Consider the following 10,416-nt stretch of genomic DNA (forward strand, 5'->3'; position numbering starts at 1 on the left):
TGATAAAATGGGATATTTTGCATAAAATGGGATATTTTTCATAGGGAATGTGGTGGTGTGTAGATGGTATGAGCAGAGCACCAAACAGGGCAAGATTCCTGGAGATTTATAGCACCTCAAAAGCATCTAGTTAAAATTAATTTTTTTTTCTTCTTGAAAACTCTTATTGCTATCTCTTGTATTTAGAATTTTTTCCATAGCAAAGATTATTTCTTTAAAGTATTTTTTTCTTCAATACCATGACACAACTCCTCCTTTCATCTAAATATGTAAAATAAATCCTCCAAGAGCAGTGAATTTGATCAGTGGGTGCATCTGTAAACACCTGAAGATTGCAGGTTCCAATCATATCTTGCTGGTTTGAAAGATAACACCATGACTGAATCCTAATTTACATGTTTGCTTGACAGCCTAAAACTGTTTTTATGCCTACTCTTTTGCTTATCTGTATTTTATTGAAACAAAATTAGCAAATTAATTTCATTGGTAGCAATTAATGAAATTATTTCTTTGTGAGTATGTGGGGGGACAGTACCACATATATTTGGAAAAGCAAAGAAAATTAATTAATTGAAAATGTACAAAGGGAGATTTACTCAGTTGTAAAGGTATACTCAAATGCCTATGCAATTAATAAATGAGACTTTTCAATAAAACATTAACACAAAGAAACTTGAAGACTTTCTTATCGAAGACAGCTGTATTATGAAACATTAATTTGTTCTGAATGCCAAGAATATTTATTATAAAGCAGCTGCCTATTTATTAAATATTATCATAGTGTGTTATCATCCCTATTTCTACATCTCCTGTTTTGAACTAGCATAAAACAAGTTTAATAGAGGATTTAAAATTTTTTGCAAGCTACAAATAAGGTGACAAATGAAGGAGTAAATGTATTCAAGTCTCCTGAAAGGGATTTATTCTGGAGGCTGTACTTCTAAAGAATAATCAACAGCAAACAAGAAAACCAAAACATTATGCTTAAAAATCCCACATCTCTTTGAAAAATGAAGCAAACACTGGAAAATAACAACAGTGGTAAACTTTTTTATTAGGAAGATAGCTCAAGTGTCTAGCATATTCCATGCTGCTTCTTGAATATTTCTCTACTGTTATTAGAAAGCGTCACATACAATTTGTGCTTAAAAACAAGCTGGCACAGGTGATTTTGAAAGCGGTTTCTGCAATCACTTTAATAATGAATAATAATCTGTACTGAATTGCAATGGGAGACATCAATTCCTAAAGCCTCTGTGTTTTTCCTCACAGAAACGGGAGCCATCGCTTCTGATTTCTGTCCTGGTGCTTCTTCACCAGTTCCTTGTACACTTCTGACCTTAGAAACCTGGGAAAAGAGTCCTTTGCCATGAGACAGTAGACTGAGCTCTGAGCAGCATCAAAGCAGCTGAGGGTGGGCTCAGAGATGTTCTGGGAGATGTCATTTTTGGTATGGAAGTCAATATTAATCTGTAGGAAGAAAGGAGCGTGAAAGGGGTGTCAGTTTGCTGGGAAAGCTGAGGTCTGATTGTGTCCAGGACACAAGCTTCATTTGAATTTCCTCCCAAATAACTCAACTGATGCAAATAAACAGGAAGCTCATCCCTTCATTTTCTAGCAGACTGAATTCTTCATTTTATTTGGCTCTTAGAAAGATGGCATCACCGAAGAAAAGAAGGGAAAAACTTGCTTTTCCTTCTCATCTGTTTGCCAAACCAAATCCTATGAAGTACTGATTACCAGAGAGTAAATTAAAAGCGAAGGTACTCAGCATCATTTTAGACTTTGGCCCCATGTATTTTTTAAGGATCTTTTGTTTTTAACAATAATAAGATGTATTCCAATAATATATAAGACATGGGAACGTTTAAAGCACTCTTGCTAGCAAAGGCAAAAACTGTAAAAGTTTAAGGTGCAGAAAGTTAATAATGATTAATAAGCAATTTGTTCTTTCACAGTAAGCCTTTTTGAAATAATTCTAAAATTGAATTCTGTGATGGAAATTTTTGCATTGTCATCATGTCAAAAATACCTATACAAAAGAACTGCAATCATAAACCTACTAATGCTCTAGTACCTTAAATACAGAAGAGATGGTGCTTACAAAAAATGATTAGAGAAAAGAAATTATATTGAATTATATTGAAAATAAACTTCCTTAAAACTTCTGTCAGAAATTTCAAAAGACGAGGTAAATTTATTCCCACTGTGAAGAATGTAAAGTGTAAACCATAACATCCTTGCTTCACAGAGTTGCACAAGGTATTTACCTGGTAAATAATGGACATTAAAATGGGAGCTACAGCCAGGCTGAGTTGTATTTTCTGTCATTTTTTGAGGTCTGGATCTGAACTTTCCGCTTCATCCCTATCCTCAGTACCCAGAGCGCACACAGAAAAAACTCTTTACCTCCTTTGGAGCATCAGCTTGTATAAAGTCAGAATAAATCTTCTGGGCTTTCAAGGCAATCTTGGTGGAGGATTTGGTTTTCTTGAAGTCCTCACAGGCCAGCCAGAATTCCACATTCTCCTCGCTGAACTCGGACTTCAAAAATGTCCGAAAAGCTGCCAGGCCCTCTAGGGAAAATGCATCAGATAGTGGGTGCAGGAAAATGGAAAGGCCGTGCAATTTATGCGTGTGCATACTCACACACATATGTGTGTGCATTTGTATGTATATATATGTGTGTGTGTGTGTGTGTGTGTGTGTATTTACAGTATGTAAATATATATAGAGAGAGTATACATATATATGTATATCTATATCGTATATATACAGTATTTAGAGTACAGTGTAACCTATGTATCTGCCACTCTTTTACATGTCAGCCAGCAGTCAGGTTTGAGAAGCTGCTGCAGGGGAAATAAATAGGAGATTAAATTATAGTGCTGATAAGGAGACTACTAAAAGAGTTTTTCAGTGAGTTGCCAACCAAGGATTGCTCCCAACAGCTGCCTGCTGTGGTTTGGTCTCTTTAGCATTGGTACATTTGTTAAAAGGGGATCCTAGAAGTTTTGGTCTTCAAAAGGATTCGTAGTGGCTGGGAAATCAGAGATTTGAGGCTGACTCCTGGGCTGAGAAGCAAATAGAAATGTAGGGCACACTGTGCTAGTGTTCTTCCCCCAAAGCTGAGGCTCCCTGCCCAAATGGGGCTTCCATCTCCTTGCAAGGAAAGATTAAGACCTGGATAAAAGATGGACTCCTTGTTACTTCTTTGTTCCTCTTTTTTTTTTTTTTTAATTTTTTTCACTTTGAAGGAGAAAAAATGAAACAAATAAATGTTTGTTTGGAATAAATGGTTCTAAAATTAATCCAAATCACAAGCTCTGAGTAAAGAGAGCTGACAGTACCCAAATATAGTTGTGTTAGTCAAGTTATCCAGGAACAGTGTGGAGGCATCCCAAGGTCTAGGCCACAACATTACTGCTGGGAAATGGGGCAGGGGCAAGGAGATTTTCAAGCTGCACGTGCTTTGTGGTGTCAGGCCTGTAGAAATGGCATTTCTAGGAGAAGTGGCTTTAGATATGTCCTTTTTTGTTTGACTGAAGTCACTGCACAACGCGCATATTTCTCAGGAATACCTAATAAAACGTTTGTGGTTTTTCGTGTAAAAAAATTATGAAAAATGAAACCACTGCAAGGGGAATTCAGCAGTTTCTTTAATAAAAACTATTTCATAGCATTTCTGCCTGCCCTTGAGCACTGGCCAGAAGGTGCAGCTTAGACAAACCCCTCAGGACAGCAGCTCACCCACCTCCCAGCAGCTCTGGTCAGCTCAGTGCATGTGGGGAGCTGAACTGGAGAGCAGTGTGAAAACCTGGCAGAAATGTTTGGCAAATGGGATGACAAATGTTCTAAAAACACATATGTTTCTCCGTCACTTCTTACCTTTATTGGATAGTACTGTATCCACAGACTCAGACCAGGCCACGGTTTCCCCAGCGTTTGACCTGTGGAAACAACATCTGTCCTTGAAAATAGCATTGTGGTCTCTGCCCCGTGCAGCCTGGGGTGGCTGAGAGCCTACGCTGTGGCTGGCTGCTTGGGAGAGGGGCTCAGCCACTCCTCCTACCCTACACACAGCAAAACAGGGATATTGGCACCACTGACTTCATTACTCATCCTGGAAATACTCCTGGTAATGCTTGCAGCTGGTGGAGCTCCAAAAAGCACAAGAGAGAGGTAGGGATGTTCTAGAGAGTTTACTGAATTTCTTCTCGAGTTCAAAAGGATTAGGCATTAATTTATATGGCAGTTTTTGCTTGTAGTGACAGGAATTATCTAAAATGTTACCAAGCTAACACTAATTGGAAACATAGGCCTCATATGAGCTTCTCAGTGGCATAAATAATTGAGTAAATTCATAGTTTTGGCTCTTCCCCTGCAACTTGCCATAGACTTCTGCTAGACATGAGGGCAAACATTTTGTTCTGTATAAAATATTACCAATTTTCTTAAAACAAACAAACAAACCCCACCAAAAAACCAACCAAGCAAAAAATCCAACCCCCCCAAAAAAACAACCAAACAAAAAAAACTAACTCAGCATTAAAAAAAAATCACAAGCACTCTCAAGTTCTGTTAAAAACATTTGATGTTCCTAAGGAGTCTCTGAGAGGTCACCTATCAAAACCTTGCTCTCTGAATTATAGAGGTTGGTTTGAGAGCTGTGTTCCACAGCCACTTCTCAGCATCACAAGTAATGGTATTTTCTAATTGCAAATTTATAAAGAGATCATATAACAGTGTCAGGATGTGGCTGTAGTTATAATTATTACAAGGGATGGTGGCAGTGACACCTCAGCAAGCAAGCTTTTCTGTAGCTCTCCATTTACTTGTATCCAGAGTGCAAAAATTACATTTAAGCAAGAAAAAAATTGTGCATATCTATAAGTAGATTTGAAAACATACATGAGGGAAGCTGGAGTGCAAATATAGTCTGTGAAAGCACAAATGAAAACTAAACATAGCATTGTGTTGTACTTTGCGAGACGTGTGATGATGGTGTTAATCGGCAGAGAATTTGTTTTAGCAACAATAAAAAACTTTTATCAAATATATCACAAGTTTTCAGGATTTTTATTAAATGTTTATTAGGTTTCTTTTTAAGCAAAAAAGCAAAATGAAAGACCAGGATAAACCAGACAGTTTTGTTTCTTGTTCTTATGGGTAATATTAGTTGTTTTAATATTTACTCACCACTCAGAGAATGATCTCACTGACCATGTGGGATTTACTTGAATGGGAATGGCAAGCAGAATTGACAACAAGTAATCAGAATAGTCATATCCCCTTCAAAGGGGGAAGGAAAATAAAGCTGTACAGATTATTCAAACTTGGTCATCCCGTCACATAAATCTCCTACCATTAAAATAGCCATAAAAAGCAACTCACTTCACTGGCATTTTTTGTTCCACTGTTTGTCTGTCTGACTGTCTCAGGGAAGGCAGAGTTTCTTTTTCTGACTGATCTTCAAGCTGAAGGTACAGCAGGAACAATACAGTTAGCATGTGAATAACCAAACAGGACAATACACCCTGGCAAACCTTCTCAACATTTTCTTTAAAATTATTTCTTTCAGAAATGTGGCCTATTTTTAAGCAGAGCCACTCGCTCCTAATAGTGGCCATAATACAAAAGGACTGAGGGCAATGGCAACACATTCCTGCCCAGGGTCATGGGTGGTGGAGCCGGTCCAGAGAAGGGCAGGTGGTGAAGGGGCTGGAGCACAGGTCTGACGAGGAGCACCTGAGGGAGCTGGGGTGTTTAGCCTGGAGAACAGCCCCAGAGGAGAACTTATTGCTCCCTAGAACTGCTGAGAAGGGATTGTAGCCAGCTGCTGGTCTATGTAATTTGTCTCTTGCTCTTGATAATTATTCTCTCATCCCCAGCTCTTTGCTTCCTCTGTATAACCCTTGCTGTCCCTCACTCTCCCGAACAAGTAGGCTTACAGATTGATTTCTTGCCTCCCTCCAAATCTTGTCCTGAGGCCAAATCTTTTACTCTGATTACTCACATTCCTGGATTTCAATGTCTCCACTTGCCATAAACTTCCAGTGGTTGAGGAACTGGGATCCCAGCTGTCCCATGTTGCAGACTTAGGGATTTTTGTCTTCTCAGTTAAAATATTTTACACCTAGTAGAGCAGTCTTAGGAGTTTAAGTCCCATTTGATTTTCCTCTGTGGAACAGTCATGAGCAAAGCTGCCTCCTACCTGCCTGAGAACATCTTTCTTATTTTAGCCATGTCCATCTTCTAAGATCAGAAAGAAAAACCCAAGCACCACATGCCATGTTTCACCCTTAGCAATGGTAAGAGCTTATTCCTTATCCTTACCTTTTGTAGATCTGTAAAAGAAGTTTCAGGCCAATCTATTTGATGAACTTCACATGGGACAAAAAACCAGTGAATCTCATCAGTTGTGCTCCAGGAAGATGAAATCGGATGGAAACAGATATGGAGAGGTGCATTACTGGGACGAGCAGGAGTATTGAACTGTCTTGCAGAAGAAGAATGAAAGAACAGTTTGTGTCAAAGATGAAAGCAGAGAGGAGCTATGATTGCCTTCTGAATACAGAGAGGTAACCTGGTGAGAAAAAAAATTATCTTAGTGTAATGGTTATATTGACAAAAGAAAAAATGTATAGAAGCAGCCAGTGAACAAATTCAGACTGAAAACCGGAATAAGGTTTCACAAAGTGTTGTTTTTTGCACTGTCCCAGTAGAATTTTTTGCCCTCTCTATTCTTCTGTACTTTGAAGAGAGATGTTCGTATATTTATGAGATTATTTTAAATTGCTGTCTTCATTAATAGAACACTAGAAATTATGACCTAAGGTTCCCTTTTAGTCCCACATATTACTAAAAAATATTCCTGGCAGCAAAATACTAATACTTTCTGTAATTCCTTAGCTTTGTATCTGCTTGCTTCTAAACATTATAGCAGAAGAACAGAAATGTTAATTATCATCCTGATTTTCTGCCATGATTCTTATTTTGCTTAATTGGTAATTTTTTTTATTTAGAGAACATCTTGTGTGCCAGAGAGGACTAAAAGCCTTTCGTGCATTGTGCTCATGAGATTGACTTCAGCATCTTACAGCTGGGGAGAAAACTTTCAGCATCTGCATTAACATCAAATCCTTTGTGCCTGATTCAGTCCCAGGTTTGAGCAAAAGGAAATAAACATCATACAAAATCCAACCAATATTTATCTGTGGAGCTTCTGGCCAGACAGAGTGTAAACAGCTACAATTTGAATTTTTTAACAGTGTCATGCCAGAAAAGTCAGTCCAGTTGTGAGGACAGAGGTGACACTAATTTAGGCAACTTGTGATTTATGGCTGGCTCTGTTAATTTCTCAGTGTTTACCCTGTGTCTAATCCCAGTGGTTCTTCTATTTACCCACCTTAGAACTGTGACCATAAATTGATTCATTTTGCTTTTTTAAAAGAGCTGTTATCATTGTTATATCATAGTTCCATTAACTCCCATGAAACTTTGAGAGGGAAGGTTGAGGACCTTTGCCTATTTTTTCTTAGTATCATCAGATGATATACATTTATTTCAAAACAAAATTCCAGATAGTGCTACGCATACATTTTTTTAATTTTCTACCTGATAGCCAGTTTCTGAACGAAACAGACATGAACATCTCTTCAAGATTTTTCAGGACTGATGGATATTTTTGAAGTCAGTCTTAGCAGCCACAGAACTATGCTAAAACCCAGGAATATTCTAGCACACACAACAAATGGATGGATGCAGCCAGATTGCTTTTGTATTTTATGGAGTACTGCTCACAATCCACAAAACCACAAAGAAGCTGTGAGGGACTCTCATCACTGTACAACATTCTGAGCAGTCAGTGACTGCTCTGTCTATGCAAGCTGAAAATATTTTAGGTACAGCAGCAGGTTAATAGAATTGTTGTGATATTTGTACTGGGGCAATGAAAATAAGTTCACTAACCAAAGTTAGGCACAGCTATTTCTTCCCACAGAAACCAGCTGGTTGTATTTCTCTGTACTTCCTCTGCTTGGAACTTAATAGTGTCTGGAAGGAAACTCTGATATTTCACTGAAATGTCATAGGAGAAAAAGTGATCTTAGTATTAAATCAAATGCATCAGCTGCTTGTGCAAGTCTGTTGGCTATTCATAATAAACAGCATCAAGCAAACAAAATGAAATATGAATATGTAGTAGAGATGGGCTGGAAATTGCACATAGAATTAGTGCTAAATTTCTTGTGAATCTGGACCCAGCTGACACTGCTGGACCCCGCTGACACACACAGGTACAGCTTCAGTTCAGTCCTACCTGGGACTCGACCTCCAGAGTCACTCAGGCCCTTACTTGCTCAGCTAATTGCAGGGTATTTTTCTCTTTTTCTGTCAGGCCTGTGGCTTAACCTTTCAGTAACTCTGAGGACTGGACTATGGATTTCTGAGTCCTCTGCCTTTGATGACATGGGAGAGCTGAAACTCTAGAAAATGGAATGTGGATCTGACTGAACGTTCCCAACTTAGTCAATATTACTTGCTAAGGACTCCATATTTATTAAATATTTAAATCTCCAGAAGTTTTAGGCTCACAGCTTGACTTTTACTGATGCTCACCTTTTGTTCCTTAAGCATTAGTTTTTCTGGTTTTCTGTCTTTAGGCATTAGTTTCGCTGAATTATCTTCCTTTATGAAAAGCTATTGGCTATTGCGGGCCATAAGACCTGCCATTTTTGTTTGTCTGACCTGGATACGAATCACAACAGACAGTCTAAAGCAATGCTACATATTCAAACCATTGGTTTATTAACCTAAGTAATCATTTCCATTTACATATGTTCCTAAAACGGCTGCCTTGTACTCACCTGAGCACAAAGTGAGAAAAGCTCACACTCTTCAATGGATGTGCTGGTGTTTCCCAGCAGTTCAGTGTGTTAATGCTCCTCAGCACTTGGCCTCTGTTAATTCCATTTCATTCCATGCAGACATTTGCTTGGGTAGTGCTGGCTTCTACAAGGTAGCCTCAGCAGAAAAAAAAATTAATGTTCTGCTGCCCCGAGCAGTCGAAGCCCACGGAGACTTGGGTGCATCCCTTATGTTGGGAGAAGCCAACGTGAGCCGAACACTGCTGGCATCCTAAGGACATGGAAATGCCTGTCCCACGGGGATGCAAATACACCTTAATCACAGCACTATGTAAATGCCTACCTTCCCACAGCACTGCACAGCATGGGCAACTCACAAAATAATTGATATTTTTCCATGTGAATAACTCTGTGTGCCTTCAGTATGCCACAGAGTTGTTTTGCATAAGAAAATGAGCTGTTATTTTCCACCCAAGCAAACTATGCCCTTCAGGTGAAATGTTTTGATTTCAAGAACAAGCTGTCAAAATATTTTACAGCGCTCTGGGCTCCTCATATTCAGGACTTCCAAGTGCTGTACAATCACAAACCTCCATTGGAAAAGAACTGGAAACGATTCTCAAGAAAATGTGCAACCAGGAAAAACTGGAATAGCATTAACTGCAGAAATTTAAAATGAGGGCACTAAGCTGTGAAGAAACAAGAGTATTTTAATTACGAGCAAATTTTATGGCGAAGAAATGAGAGTTCAGAGTTGTCCTTTTTTTAGGCTTCAGCCTTATCTTCTGTCCTGCTTGAAAACCCTCAGATGGCTGCTGTAGGATTGTGTTTCTTGCTAGTTAATTTTAGTTACCTTTCATGGAGAAGGCAATGGTAGAGGCTAGATTGTAAATCTGGAAGTCCAGATAATTTCATGTAAAGTATAAGGAAGAATTAGGAGAAGGTTACACAAACAGATTATATCTAGGAAAGGAGAGAGAAAAGCTTTGGTATGAAACCAGAGGGAGCTTTTATGAGACCAGCCCTAAGTGATAAGAGCACAACAAATGGAAGATAGCAACACATTAACAAGGAGAAAATTAAAAATGGAAGCAAGCTTGGGTGGTGGATAGAGGAAATACATTTTTATCTTTGGCACAGAACCACTCAGGAGCTTAAAGGGCATTTGATTGAGGCATTTGACTAAAATGCAAAGAACAGAGTGGGATCTGGGATAGGCAGCTGAGCAAGGTGTAAGTACATGAGCATATGAATCACTGATGAGAGGAAGATTATTTTCTGCAATTTTTTTCTCAGCTGAGGTCTTTGGCAGCATGTGTGGAAAGGAGAGGGAACTGCATTCAAACCAGTAGCTATTTAAGGCAGGCTAAGCAGCTGGGGGACAAAAGGAGAGGAAAATTATCTGCTGTTTGTGAGTCACTTAAAAGTTGTAACATGTAAAAGCATGTAAGAGCCGTGTTATTGATTGCCTGCTTCACTGGAAGATGGAAATCAGTCTTCTTCTTTGAAATTCTTTACCTTAGATTTCATTCTTGCTTCTTGTCAGTTG

At 38.7% G+C, this 10,416-nt stretch overlaps 1 protein-coding gene across 1 annotated transcript; it reads right to left on the minus strand.

Annotated features, from left to right (window-relative positions):
- Nucleotides 1-1,266: 1,266 nt before the first annotated feature.
- RGS21 (regulator of G protein signaling 21) lies at nucleotides 1,267-5,405 on the minus strand. The gene is made up of 4 exons (XM_053984994.1): nucleotides 5,395-5,405; nucleotides 3,889-3,965; nucleotides 2,410-2,576; nucleotides 1,267-1,470 (listed from the first exon to the last, which is right to left on the minus strand). Exons 1-4 carry the CDS (start codon nucleotides 5,403-5,405, stop codon nucleotides 1,267-1,269), a joined length of 459 nt encoding a protein of 152 aa, XP_053840969.1.
- Between the last annotated feature and the right edge of the window lie 5,011 nt (nucleotides 5,406-10,416).

This window comes from Vidua macroura, chromosome 9 (genome assembly GCF_024509145.1).
Source record: "Vidua macroura isolate BioBank_ID:100142 chromosome 9, ASM2450914v1, whole genome shotgun sequence".
Lineage (NCBI taxonomy): Eukaryota > Metazoa > Chordata > Aves > Passeriformes > Viduidae > Vidua > Vidua macroura.